This window comes from Perna viridis, chromosome 9, assembly GCF_037379345.1.
Source record: "Perna viridis isolate PV_CMFRI_1.1 ecotype Kerala chromosome 9, ASM3737934v1, whole genome shotgun sequence".
Classification (NCBI taxonomy): domain Eukaryota; kingdom Metazoa; phylum Mollusca; class Bivalvia; order Mytilida; family Mytilidae; genus Perna; species Perna viridis.
The window spans coordinates 19,200,613-19,216,472 of NC_142453.1; the positions used below are offsets into that span (position 1 = coordinate 19,200,613).

Here is a 15,860-nt window from a genome sequence, read left to right on the forward strand (position 1 = left end):
TCGAAAATACAGAATAAATTTCAAATAAATTTGAAATATCGTAATCGATTACACAGGGAAAAAAATGGTAATTCACTGATAAATATATAGGTCTGAAAAATTCAAAAATCCCAACGATGTCAAAACTGTCCAATTTGCGAAGCAAATTATTGGTCGTTCTCTCGTACAGCTGTGGCATCTATGGCAACACCGCCTGCACAAAGTCCAGCCATCTTGACCACTCTGCCAGCTAAGTTATATAAAAATATAGCTTTCGGTGGCCAGGTTATTCCTCCTCGTAAGATTAATCTAGGGCTGTAACTTAGTACACGATGTATGGTAGTACGGAACAGTTTATCTAGGTATTATTTTGTAGGATAGAGGATCACGTTAACGATACATGTCACAACAAATCAATTTTATGCAACGTCTCAGAATGTGACTATTCGCTACACTGATCAAAAGGATTAAATTGATACAGGGAAGATAATATAAACTTATAAAGGGTCTGAAAAATTCCCAACGATCTAAGAACTTTCAATATTGCGAAGCAAATGTTTGGTCGTTTTCTCCGCCATAACAGTGATGTGGCAATATCTACTGTGCATGTTCATACTAATACAATACACAGACTTAGATTAACTTTTCATCAAGTTTACTGAATAAAGTACAGTGATAACAGATTGTGTTAAAAAAAACAACAAAAACACTTAATACTAAAAAAAATACATAATTTGCAAAAAGATGGTCACATTTCCCATAGTGTGTCATGATTTTTACCTCTGAAAATATAAAATAATCTTACATAAAGAATACTAAAAGAAATGGGGAAATAAAAAAAATACTTAGCGAAAGTAATTGTAATTCCATGCATTTCTTTTCGGAATCTTTGCAATGGTTAATAGTGATTCGATGCATGTTTTCTTAAAGTACTGTAGCACGTGGGCTTAGAAACACCCCCCGGTGCACCCCCTCCCCCTAACTGATCGACCAAAACACTAATTTACCAGTACAGAAGTTTTTTTCTATCAAAAAGTTTGGTGCGTAGGAAGGTTCTTTTTGCTTTTTTTTAAATATTTTTGAAAATCCTATAAAATAAAAAAAAAATAATGTGCTAATTCAAAAGAAAAAATATTGCGATCCTAAATGGGATGGGTAGGAGTGGTAAAAATTATTAGATTATTTCTTTATTTTGATTTTCTTGATTCATAGGCCTTCCCCTTGATTCATGTTAATCAGTGTTTCTTTTTTCCTCCTTTTTTATCGTCCAAATCAGAAGGAAAACCGTATTTTACACTAATCAATGAAGAGAAAAAATTATGTTGAACACAGGTTTTGAATTATTATTATTATTATTAATTTTTTTTTCTTTTTGAGATAAAATTGTAACGTGAGAATGACTTCAGGACCAAGACATCATTTTTAGTTGGCCTTTTATTGTAAGTGAAGTAATTAATTACAAATTTTCTTTTTATCAAACTTTGATTTTAAACTTCGTTATAAAAGCTACGTAATTAACAATTTCAAAAGACCGATCAAAAAGTTATTATATCCTGTCGACATTTTAATAAGTTTGAGCATAAGTATTTGTAAGAATCAGGTAAAATGGGGACATCAGAAACATGCATGTCAAAGCCCCACCGACCTGTAGGTTTTCCTTTATTCTGATAATGCAAACAGTCCAATTAAACTATCAATATGATGGGGGTTCACCTACTGCCTGATTCTCACAAGGATTGACACATAATTACTTGTTATCTACATTCTTGACAAAGGTGCCAAAGAAGATCAATTAAAAAATAAATCTAATAATTTCCCTAAGATGAAAACTTTTCATCAACGCATATTTATCTTACATGTACTGTGTTTTGATTGTGCCTTTTTATTTACTGGTTTCTCTTTCTGATAGTAAAATGTAATGGTGATTCAATGAATTACTTAGCGAGAGTAATGGTAATTCCATGCATTTCTCTTCAGAATCTTTGCAATGGTAATGGTGATTCGATGCATGTTTTCTTAAGTACTATAGCACGAGGGCTTAGAACCCCCCCCCCGGCTTAAATTGACATATTTTTCAATGTCAAGACCCTCAAAGTAATATTTCTTCAGTAAAAAAAAAGGAGAGATAATCCTTGTGTAATTCTTTGAACTAACACAATGTGTCTTTGTTACTAATATATGAGTAATCAAGGAAACCAAGGCGGTAATCAAACGAATGCAATCCAGGGACAAAGACCAGACATGGAAAACAGAGAAACACAACAAAGAACATAAAGTAACTAAAATGTAAGATGCATACGTTACAGTAAATGTTTATTTACTATTTACTTGTTCCAATATTTTCCGTAATGCCTTTAACATTTTCTGTAACCTTGTCAATTTTTGCGGTTGCTTATTTTCACAAATTCTGTCAAATTGAGATATTCGCTGGTATCAGTGTTCGCGGTCTCCAAAAATTATTAGCAATATATACTGTTTACAGTCTGTTTTGCGGGTATCTTTTTCTCGCTTTTCAGTCCACATCGCGTTTACATGTCGAAATGTGCTTCATTTTTTGAAAAAAGTGATGTTTGAAATATCAAAGATTTTAACACTTAATAAGCTAGTGTGATGTTCACAAAGAGCGACAAATTATTTTTTAATTAATGTCTTATACATTAAAATGTAAATCTGTTGTAAAAATAATATATACTGCTATCAAATAAGATTTGTTTAAATGAACAAAAAATATCAAGTATTTTTTTCTGATTTACATAGACAAGTGTGTTAAGGTGTTCCCTAGCTATATTCAAATCTTTTAAGGAGTATTTGAGGGTTAGGGACACAATTGAATATGATACAAATCACTGATTTCAAGAGTTATGTCCCTTACCCTAGGTAAACCTCCTTCAATGGACGACGTAATACAGTACTATTATTTTGTCTGAGATCCTCCGATTTTTTTTAAATATTTCAGTCATTTCTTGTTTCTATGTATTAAACACACTTAAGCACGACTGTCAAGATTAGGCTAGTTTAAAAGACTATATAATCTGTTTTCAATTGTGTTTATTCGTCTCTTATCCGAATTAAAAATAAGTATAGAAAAACCTATGATTCATTGAATTTAAGTAGCAGTCTTAATATGAATACTAGACTGGAATTGAGCTTTCTATTCAAGTAATATAAATTTTATAGCGATGGTTTATAGTGATATTTTGCATTATTTAGTTATTGCTTCAAATTCCATTGGTTTCATGAATTAAATTGGGTTCATGCATGATACTCAAAAGAGTAAATCAAAGTTTATTTGTTGACAGATAAGAATTGAAAGTTGCTTGATAAGTTCTGCATGAATGTTGTCAAGTATTAAATCGCAATTAAAATGCTAATTTTATCATTATTTTACACATAATTTTCACTGTTTGTTTGTTTGTGTGTTGCGGAGCTCCACCTATACTGAATAAGAGAGGAGGATACCGATAAAGCAACATTGTGTTAAAGATAGACATATATTGTTCACATCTATCGACAAAAATAATCATTAAAAGTTTATACACTTTATATATACAAAAACAGTGTATTAACTTGAAATATTAAAGAAAAATATGCAATGCAGATGAGACTTGGAATTGAGGTCAAACGCTGGGCGCTTTTTCCGATTCGAGCCAAATTCGTATATCGTTTCTATTTCTAGTTAATATAATGTTATTGTCTTTAAAATGCAATTTTAATCAATATTAAATCGAATCAGTTTTTATACAACGTGTTTTATTTTTTTTCTTCCCCACTAGTGCCTTCCCAATCTCGACAGTAACGCTATGATACACAGGTAGCTCATATAAGGTTATGAAAATAGGCGATAAAGTGATATATTCTGTCAGTGACATAATATCGCAAATAAATATACCGTCTATGCATCACGATTGCTCAAATTTAACTATTGCATTATAGATGTTAGTTATTGAAAGAATATTCTATGAAAATACTATTGTTCTTTGGGTATCAATTTTCGTGGTTTTCGTGGGAAGCCAAACCACGAAATTTCGTTTCCATTGAAAGGGCGATTTCGTATATACTGAAAACCTCGAAACCATGAATTCACGAATCAAGGAACTTATGTTTCTTCCCTAATCCACAAAATTTCTTATCCATAAATTAAAGTGCTTTCACAATAAATGTAGAACGGAGTCCTACAATTGCCGTGACAGGAAAAGAATTAAATTCATAAAAGGCATACCTGTACATACATATCGTAATGCTAGAAAGACCTTATGTTGTTAACCACGAGAGCTGATTAAGTATCTGAGAGATAATGTCAGCTGCATTTGGCTTCAGATTTTTTTGGGGAGAAACATGGTTTTCTTTAGACAAAATGCTTTAAATTAAATGATATACATTTTATATTTTAGCTTTGGTCCATTACCAACAATCTAAATAATTTTAAATCTTGTCTAACCTATTATGTATTTGCTAATATCAATAAGGAATAAAATAGCACGAAATTCAGTTGTGCATACTTTTGTTTTAGGTATGGAAGCATAGAAAATCCTTTGAAGTTTACAAATGTATATATAAAAACAAATGCATTGGATTCCGTCTTTAAATTTTTATTTAATTTGGCATTATTTCCAAAAGAAGTTTGTTCTTAAGCTACAAGGTTTAGTAAGAGTTTTAAAGCGATTTCTAAAATTAAATTGTTGACAAAACACCTTTTTAGGTATAACTGTATTATATTATAAGGAACCGTTAAAGGTTGTTTTTGATATATTTGATTTTTTATCGTACATCTATCACCAAGCTGAAGTTTGATTTTTTATTTATTTGAAATTGATTTTTATAATGTTAACGATGTGCAAATTTCAAAGCAAAATAAAACGTTGAAAAATATTCATATTTGTTTTTGTTTTTTTTTACTACAGTTAACGAATTTCGTGTAACAAGTATTTGATAGCGAGCACAAAGTGAGGTCTTTGGCAAAGTGTGTGTAAGTGAAAATATCATTCTTTAGATGGTACCAAGTGAAAATAAACAAAAACAAATTCTGTTTATGTTTGAAAATATACAGTCGTTTTAAATGCATTCTTGAATATTTTTTCTGCTTCATGAAATATTCACGAACCTAACTCCCTTTGAAAAAATATAACCTCGACAGTATTGTTCAAATCGGAGCATAGCTTAAAGATAGGAAGGCAATCATATTTCTGTAAAGCTGTCAATAACGTTGAATCTCATGATGTTCACTTCTATAGGCAATGTATATGCATAATCCATATTATCAATCCGATCAGTATCATTAATTTCAATACTTAAATAATTTATTTTCATACATGTATATATTGACTGTAATTCTCCTACGCAGTTTTATATGTAAATGCCGATATTGTTCTTGATTTTGAATATGCCAGTATTTTCATTGCGTGTTGTTTAACTCATTATATGAATCTATATGATAAATTTAAAATAATAAATGTATGTAACAGTGCAGTCATTATCAGGTCGTTTTTGTTTCCACCATTATGCGATTGTTGCATGAAAGAAAATATTGACAATATGTAAAATGTGATGAGGGGAAAGATGCAATGTATAATTGTATTTTCAAGTAGCATTCTTTATAAAAAAAAATCAGAATAGAGGTGATAAATGCATGAGTGTAATCCCATGGAATTTACTTGATTAGTTTATTCAGAATCAGTATTCAACAACATAATCAGCCTTCGCCTTTCATTTTGGCGTTGCACTTTGAGAAAAAAAAATAATAAAGATTGTACATGAAATTAAGACTTTGCAAGAAGTATCGTTCTTGATTTTGTTTCGGTTTAATTGATCTCAATGTAAGGGTAAGGGTCGATTTTCTTAAAAGTACAGATCAAAACAGAAAGAAATATTGTCACAAAAGAATATAATATATGTAGACCAAAAAAGCATCGTTTGTTCAGTGGGTTTTTCTAGAACATGAATCACCTAACCATAGGCAGTGTCTGAATTTTATATAGAGTGGTGCCTGGCATGTTAAATAATCTATGATATCTCAACTAATACTTGATTTTCATTATTGATTCTTTGAAGGACGTCATTGAGAAATAAGGCAGTTTCTAATGGAGTAAAAAGGATATGTTGTTATTTTTTTTCCCAATGGTATTAATGGCTCATTTTTTTAAAGACAAACCTGTACTAAAGAACTTTTTTTCTAGTCTCTGTCATAAAGTATATCTAATATTTATATAGACATCTTCTTTGTAGAAATAAACATCATGATGAATAGATACATTAGTGAATATATTGCCATTGAACTGTTATATTTGACATAAGGAAGAAATCAATTTCAAGTAATCTATGTTTATTATTAATGAAACATTTTGTTTTTTATATAGAGGGTAAACAATACAAGTAAAAATATTCCATAAAACTATAGAAAATAGCAAAACTATACGAAATACACAAAACAAAACAATACAACAAATCAGAACGAAGCAAAACAAGATCAGACAATAAAAACGAACAAGCAGTAAGAATACAAAACAAAACCTAAACAAAACAAAACAAAACAAAAAAATGACAAAACAAAAGGAGCCAACACAACGAATATGACAAAAAAATCCACAAGATAGGAAGGCAATACAAATATGCATTTTCGATTATAAAGGAGGGTGTAAATATGCTATACTTATAAAGAACTATTTCAGAACAATTACTGAAGCAACAAATGTTTACTTCCATCACATTGTCTTCAATGACTTGATTTCGCCAACGGTGGTATCTGATCTTTTTATCTATTTGAATGTTATGCTTCATTAAACAGCATAAACATTCTAACGAGTAAGTATTAAATATAATTCTCAAAAACACCTACTTGATAGGTGTAAACAAATCCATCACACCTTCAAAAAATAATATCCATTTTTTCTAGTCATAGTTTTGTTATATTGAACATGTTAAAGGACTAAGAAATACACGTACTTTTGTTGTCTGATTTGCATGAGTGGAACAATATTTAAACTAAATCATTAGCATTAATAAGTGATGAACGTATCATTTCGTTTACATCAGCCTAATTTGTAGAACGGTGTAAATTAAATTGAATATTTACCTGTTATGGAAGCGGTTTGTTCTGTTAGATTCCTTCAATACATAATGTTTGGGGTTCCATAACATGCGCCATATTTTAATTATGTTATTTATCGGCCTTTATTTACCAAACAGCTGTGAGAAGACCTGATCGTTAGAAAGTGATCATGAGGATATTCTTTTTGGTCGATGGAAGTTTTCTGTTTTTCTGCTCTGCACTTAGTATACTTAATTACAATGTGAACATCGACGTGCAACTTCATTTGATAAACTCTACTGAAACTGATTTCAAAGCGTTCTCGTTGTTAGAATGTGCAATGTATGCTTCGTTCAATGTTTATCTCTCAGCCGGATATGACAGCAAAACAAAGACATGTGTACTGTCAAATAGTCATTTTTTAACAACTGTACCAAGTACTGGGTCCTATGTGCTACAATTACTAGGAAAAGGTATGTATAACCTTTTCGTGGTGTTTCAGGGCATCTGTGTAAATTATAAAAGTCATTTTAAGGCTAGGTCTTACATCATGAATTATCTACTAGAAAATATGTTTATTTCATACGTTCTCTTATATATTCAATTCATGACTCATGCCGCAATTACCATCATATATCTGCCGCGGTAGAAGAAATATAAATAATTCGTTACGATGGAAGAATTCAAGCAACTGGATAATGTTGAATAAAATCACAATAACATTCAAAATGTCAATCAAATAATAAATTAAAATTAGTGGATAAGACAAAAATCGGGTGCTTCGAAAGTTAATCGTTCTCTTGTTTTACTTTCCTGAGAATAAACTTACTTTTATTTTTATAATGTAATAAACAACCAAACGCGTCGTTTTAATTCGGTTGCTATTTTTCAGAACACCCAATTTATGACTGCAGTGAGTTACCCCTTAACAGTACGAGTGGAATTTACCAGATCAAACCGAAGAGTGATTATCTTTCCATCAATGTGTTCTGTGAGATGACAATCACATCTGGTGGATGGACAGTATGTACATTACAGAAAATATACTGCATGTATACATAATGTTCAAATATGTACCAAAGGGTAACCTTGGGCTGACATTTTCAACCCGCTGGGGTTGTTATCTCTTTGACATATACAGTATGCCTAATCTTGTTATATCAAGTACTTGAAATTACATAAAGAAAATAAGAAACAAAAATTCAAACTTTATTAAGCTTAACTTCATCCATTAGACATTGTTTGGCAATGGTTTAGCTTAAATGACATGATTTTGCAAAGAATTTCAAACCTTCATGACTCAAATACATACCTTTGATCTTAGGGCATGTTTGGGGCAAAAGAGATTAATTAATAAATGTGTTGAAACAAAAATAAACGAATAACAATTTACCACATTTACTTCGTTCAGGTTATAAGTAGAAAGCTTGATGGATCTGTTGACTTTGATAGAATTTGGCAAGACTACAAAACTGGATTTGGAAATCTATCGGGAGAATTCTGGCTAGGTATTTGATTTTATTTCCTTTAAAGATAAATATAATTTTAAAACAAAAATTCGGGACAATTTGATGTCATCCTATACAAAACCCCGTTGTGGTCAAAATATATTAAGGTCTTGTAATCTGAAAGTCTATTGGAAATCAAAACAAGAAATTGAACTTGTCCAACGCAGTAATATATATAAGTCGAAATTCTGACACTAATGCTGATAATGCTAATGTACCGTAAGAAGCTACCGCAATTGGAAACATTTTGTTGTTTACAATATTGTTTAACATGTGTTTACACTTCATTCATAACTCAAATTATTATTATTAGTACTTATGTTAATCATATTGTAATTTTAATGTTTTAGTTTTAATTGGAATTTCTGATCCATCTAAAGATACAGGAAGAGGAAAGCCAAAACAAAAACAAACTAACAATAAATTAACTAATTATCATAAGCTAATCGAGTTTATTCACGTTGAATTGTATAATCTCTCCTTTCATTCTCCAGGAAACGAAAATCTCTATCAGATAACCACCAGAACCCAGTACCAGGTCAGGATTGATCTAGTTGATATTGATGGGAAGACTGCTTACGCATTATATTCTACATTTGGGGTTGCTAATGAAACAAACAGCTATACGCTCAACCTTTCTGGTTATTCTGGAACGGCCGGTAATTATATTATTCACACGAAGATAGAGTAATACACTCCTAGGGGACAAAAATGATCCCACTTATTACAAGTGATGTCATAAGATATGAAAGACTTCAATCGAATAAGTACACTCCAATGATACAATAAGTCAGTACCAGTTTATATAAAATTTACACTTTAAATGGAAGAGGTGATCCATGGTGTAGAAAACCCCATTTTTTATTTTATTTTTATTTCAGTTTAACATACATTCAGCTTCCTATTAACCTAATAACTCTTGCATAGGACCAGTTTCATAAACAATCTATGTAATTTTTGTCACAAAGTGCATGTACCGAATGACAAACTGTTTATGCGGTAAGGAAGTGTTTCTGAATTGGAAGTAAAAATAAATTCAATGGGTGTTCAGCTTCCATGCATCACCTCCTGCCTCATATTTATAACGACTGATACTGATACTTTATGAGTAATCAATAAGTTTGTCAATTTCAACAGCTGAAATGCATTGATTTTTTCACAGTTTTCTGTTTACTGGAATCCAACAGATATGACGGGGTTGTGCAAAGGCTTTGGTATGGCAGGGGTATATATTTCTTGTCTATCTACAGCGGTGGAAGTGGTGTGTGTGTGGGGGGGGGGGGGGTAATTACACCTTGCTGTGTAACACTTTTTGTATTGGCGGTATCATCAAATTATTTAACAGATTTTTTACCTACATAATACAGAAAGGGGTCATAAGAAATAAAATATGTGCAGTTCTATTCATTTTCAGGTGATTCAATGCTAAACTACCATCTCGGAAGTCTGAGTGGTAGACCATTTGTCACAAGGGATCGCCAAACTGGATGCCCAACGAGCCGAAAATCGGGATGGTGGTATTGGGGATGTTCGCAGTGTAACGTATTAGGTCTATATAACCCAGGTGCATGGGGAGAGCAATACATGATTTGGAAAACCTGGCGAAGTCGATATGGCTTATCCAGAATCACCATGATGATCAAGCCTTATCCGTAGCTAGGAAAACTTGTGTCAGTATTCTCATTATTTTGTATTGGTTCGTATCCCTTGGTTTTCATTTGCTATCCGAGGACTTTAAATTTTATCCTGAATCAAAGTCTATGCTATTTGTTTTTCAATTTTGATAGTCCCTAATTACGCCAGCTCCAACAGTTCTGGAAGGCCCGTTGTGTCACAAAGGTTCTTGAACAGATATTTCTTCGTTTTACAAAAAAACCTCGGTAATAGCTTTACATGATTTATTTGGTGATTAAACAAACAATTTGTTTATATTTTTGATTTAGGTCGATATAAATATAAAAGATAAAGAGGTATACGAGGTTGTTTTCTTGTTTCCTGTAATTTTCCACGTCTCAATAGGCTGAGAACTAAAAAGGAGTTTATTTCAACTTAAATGTAAATGAAAAAAGACAAGCGATGAATGTGTATTTAATGCTATACATGTAAGCGGTAGGTAACCGTCTTGCCAGCTTTACGCTTTTCAAATACGACATTTTGTCATCTTTCAATTTCTTGTGATTGTTTAAATGCAGCATTTTGCGATAAATAAACATGACGGACATATTTTTTGTCGAATTTTGGGAAACATATATTCCAGTAGACCATCGGGATACACATGATACACATCCAGCGCAAACACTTCTTAGATTATTCATACTTCTATTCTGCATACTCAATTAAAATCCCAACTCAAAAACAGTATGCAACCTTGTCACTCAAAAAAAAGATGGTTTATTTCTTCGGCTTCCAATAATAAATGTGATAATCGAATAAATTTAAAATACATGTAGGACTACTGCATCACACTTTCATACCTGGAAACCAACAAAATCAGTAATCGGTCTATTCAAAGAGTATTCCGTTGTCTGAGTTTTTTTATTTTTAATTCTTTTTCAATTCACATAGAAGCGTACATTCAGAATGCCTGGTTACATAATTAAAAGTGAAGGAAATTTATGAATCAAGTCTTTTGATGTTAACACGTCCTAACGAAATGACAAAGACAACAGACAACGAAAGTTAGATAAATAAAGGGAACTTCAATACTTCAATATACACAAATACGCTTCAAAGCAGAAGCACCTGAATTTCTTTCAAATTTATCATCTGTTTATAGGTGTAGGTTTGGAAGCCAAAAATATGCAATATTCTTTAGAATCTTTTTTCTGATACTTTGCAGTTCTATTGCATGCACATATGAAACATTGATCTATTCATATAAATGTTTTATCTTAAATTTTATTATTGTTTTTTTTTTCTATATATGACAATTATGCTGTCGTAGCAGCAGACAAAGCCCAAAACAACATTGTTTTTGTCTGCAAAACGTATTATATCTATTTTGGTTATCAGAGATAGACAAAGAAAATAAAAGCAGAAATAAGATCTTTAATGCCACTACACTCTCCTTTGAAGACAGTGGAAAGCCATAAATCTGTTCTATCCCCCTTTGGTCTCTCTACCGACGACGGTGATTCGATATCGGAAAACCTTCAATTCAACATTATTATCAGAAAACAATAGCATTAAAACCTATGCTTTTCAACTCTTTATACTTCTATTCTCCATACTCAATTAAAATTCCGACTCAAAAACATTATGCATCGTTGTTACTCGAAAAAAAACGGTGCCCCTAGAAACAACTATGTAGTTTTTTGTAGAGATTCTTCATACTTTGTTAAATTAATACCAAATCATCTTCTAAATGTACCGAATAAAATGTTTTCAAAGGGCTTGAGTTTTTTATCGACAACTAAATTGTCCAATATGGTGGACGCGTTTTTCAACAAACTGTCAGCATTCAAACTGGGACAAATTGTGCTCCTCAAATTGCTAAACTATCCTTTCAAACTTTTTAAAACTTCTGTAGTGATGACTTCAATCTTGTAGAAACATAACCCTGTTCCAGAAGCCTATTTGTTGGAGTTCTAGCTCGATATAATAAGTCTGCGTAGTTTCGGCAAGCTCTGGCATAACGTATGAGTTGTGATATGAACACTCCACATGCAGGTGATGAAGGGATGTTGCCACAGCTGAAAGGAAAGTAGACAATTCTGAATGAAAAGTCATCACATTTGTCGTTACGTCAAAATTTTTCCTTTACCATCGACTTCTAAGTGTAGGTCAAGATATGAGGCTGACTTCACAGTGTCTGTAGTATCCTTTATCTTAAGTTCTTGGGGATAGATGCGATGTATCAAATCCCCGAAATTAGGATTGTTTAAAAATAATACGTCATCTATATAGCAAATTTGATATGTTGCTGAAGATGTAACTTATCGCGAAAAATAAACCTATGAAAATCTCTCGCTTAAAGAAATGATTCAGAATTTGAAATATTAACAGACTAGGGTCTTTTCAGAGGTCTCCCTTTTTTTATTTGAAAAAAAATCCTCTGGGGTCAGTCTCAATTACTCTTCTTTTATTGGAGTATGTGCAGAGAAGATAGAAACTAACTTATTCATCAAAAACTTAGAGGTCCTTTCCACACATGGCAAATGGTAAATTTTCCTAAAGGTGAACAAAAAATTTTATTAAGTAAAGTATTTTACTAAAAGATTTTCTCTGTACGGTTTTTCCTATATCCATATATGCAGATACATATTCTTTTGCATTCCATTTTTTCATTTCTAGCACATTGAACTTCAGGCTGTTCCAGAAAAAAATATGTAGGGGTCAAATGGCACTTTTCAGCTTGAGTACAATTTTTGTCCCTTTTCGCAACGAAGAAGAGGCGTAGAGAATATTAGGCAACTAGTTTCTGATACTGGCTTTATCACGATGTATTTCAGATTGAGCCTGTTTTGATAAAACCAATATCAAACATGTATCTCTTTATCGGTAATTTATAGGAAACATTTTATTTTCTTTTTTACATGTTGAAAAAATAACAACAAATGTAAGTTTCACCTGTATAACATGTATAATAATATTTTTAACTGGCCTATTTCATCTTCTGCCAGACCACATGGGTTACATTCTTCATCACTGTCTGCAAGATTGAAAAAGAAAAAAAAAATAGCTATTTCAAATGCATAGGGGTCAAATATTATTTGTTAGTGATTAACCAATCAATTCCTTGGGTCAAAACATCTTTCACTGACACTTGTCCATACAGAATGTACACCAAATTATATAAAATGTTCCATCGTCATCTTTAAGTAAGGCCCAAAAAATATGTTTGTTTCTGGTTGCCATGTCAAAAAAAATAATATCCAGGGTTTTTTTTTCCTCAAGGATTATGGTTCTCTTTATTAAGATACTCCATTATCAAAAATACACTACATAAATTGCTGAATTGACTTTTTAATCACTACTAGACAAAATAATGACTGGCATGAACATCCACAGTCATTTTGTGACTATTACAAACACGAAATGTCTCAATCAACGCATTATCTGTCTATGAGAAATACATTTTGTCTACAACAACGGTAAAAAATGTTGTATCAGTCATTTTTTTATCACTCTAAACAATATCAAATGTTTATGTAGACATATTTTGGCTATGTCAACACTTTTAAGGTCGACTTTGTCAAACAATGTCCATGTCAACGCTTTTTGGGTTGAGTTCGACAAAAAAATGGCTACGTCAACACTTTTTGCGTTGTGGTCGACAAAATGTGTCCACCTAAATGCATAAAAACGTTGTGGTAGACATTTTGTGTCCTACTTAACACTAAAGTTGCTTTGATTTTTAAGTCAACGCATTTTTTCTGTTGAGTTAGACAAATTGTGTTTTTAATGAACATTTTAAGTGTCGATATGGTCAAAATATGACTAGGTAAAACGAAATGAGCTTGTAGGTAGACATTATTTGTTTTCCTCAGTTATATTTTGACTCTGCATAGTCACTACAGTCATTATTTCAGCCAACAGTGAATGTTAACTGCAGTACACTTGTGCTTGCTACTCCAATGGGAGCAGCCATTTTGGGCATATAATAATGAAGATCTGGATTGTGCAGGGTTCCGGATACATATTTGGGTATGAGAGGTACATGTACTAGTGGTTCTTGTCAGGTTTTTTTTTGTCCTCAAGAATTATGGTTAATCAGCCTCTCTTCAGATCCTGAAGGTCATCCTGATCAGCAACATTACTCATTATTCCTACATTAGGAGGTCCTTTCATACAACAACACTAATTGTTAGAGCAGCAGGAAATCGGCAGCACAAATATCAAATGTAAGAATGATTTTATTTATGAACTGGAATTTAAAGGTTAAATTTAATGCTTACAAACATCGCATCTACCCAAATGAACTTGAGATGAAGGATACTACAGACACTGTGAAGTCAGCCTCATATTTTGACCTACACTTAGATATCGATGGTAAAGGAAAACTAATGACCAAACTTTACGATAAACGTGATGACTTTTTATTCAGAATTGTCAACTTTCCTTTCATCTGTGGCAACATCCCTTCGGCTCCTGCATATGGAGTGTTCATATCACAACTCATACGTTATGCCAGAGCTTGCCGAAACTACGCAGACTTTTTGTATCGCGCTAGAACTCTAACAAATAGGTTTCTAGAACAGGGTTATGTTTCTACAAGATTGAAGTCATCACTACAGAAGTTTTATGGTCGTTATCATGAAATCGTGGAACGTTATGGTGTATCCATCAGCACCATGAAAACTGATTTATTCAACGGGTCATAGTTTTCCGTCCCTCGTTTGTCTACCCCGGACTTGACTTTTTATGAGCAACTCGGCGGGTGTTTCTAGAAAAGCAGAGGCCGCTTACCCTACCGGTGCACCTGGTTCATGCTCCCAGTTTTTAGTGGAGTCCGAGTTGCTCATTTACTTTTGTTACTTTGAATGTATGATTTTAGTTACTTTATGTTCTTTGTTGTGTATGTCTGTTTCCCATTTCTGGTCTTTGTCCCTGGATTACGTTCTTTTGATTACCGCTATGGCCTTGGTTCCATTGATTACTCTTTCTGTAAAACGGATTTGATCCTTAGCTGATTTCAGTCAATTTGTATTCAGGACCCTGAATGCTAGAGCCATCAGCATGGACAATTGCTTTTGTAAGTATGATACCTGTATGATAGAAAAATCAAGACTATTGTAATGACTGCAAAACATTAATAATAAAACTGCATTCGTTGAAGATACATAGTTCCTCAAAAAGATAAAAGGCAGATAATTATATATTGTACTGTTTATTTTGTTCATTTGTTTAAGTGCTTATTACAGATTACTGTGGATTTATATTTCAAAATCAAAATTCCATTTTATAGTCATTAGCTTATTTTCTAGCAAGTAGATGAAATACCCTTATTTGTTTTGATTTATGAGAACTTACGTCATCAACAAAAACAATTGCTTTCGTAAGTATGAGTCCTGTATCGTAAAATTCCAATTTTCAATCTTGACATGTGAATAAGTAACAAACTAGTGCATAAAATGACTAAATGATGACTGACACATTAAATATGATAAAAATGTATGCTATAACCTTTGTTCCCTTGATTATTCTTTCATGCAATAAATTTCATTTTCATGCATGAAGCACAAAAGTAACTATTTCTGTTATTAAATGAATGTGAGCGGCATAATTACAGAGTATGACATTAATATTTTATAAACCTTGTCCTATCTGACAAATTGATGAAAATTTACTTGCCCAAATTGAAATAGTAAATGAATGTTGAGAAATGAAAAAAAATATTGGTTGTCCTC

The 15,860-nt window shown here is 32.1% G+C and overlaps 1 protein-coding gene across 1 annotated transcript; it reads left to right on the forward strand.

Annotated features, from left to right (window-relative positions):
- Window positions 1-7,343: 7,343 nt before the first annotated feature.
- On the forward strand, window positions 7,344-10,433 carry LOC148607208 (fibrinogen-like protein 1). The gene is made up of 5 exons (XM_088543505.1): window positions 7,344-7,476; window positions 7,896-8,026; window positions 8,415-8,511; window positions 9,006-9,170; window positions 9,926-10,433. The coding sequence occupies exons 1-5, from the start codon at window positions 7,344-7,346 to the stop codon at window positions 10,165-10,167; spliced, it is 768 nt and encodes a 255-aa protein (XP_088399631.1). The 3' UTR covers window positions 10,168-10,433.
- The last annotated feature ends 5,427 nt before the right edge of the window (window positions 10,434-15,860 follow it).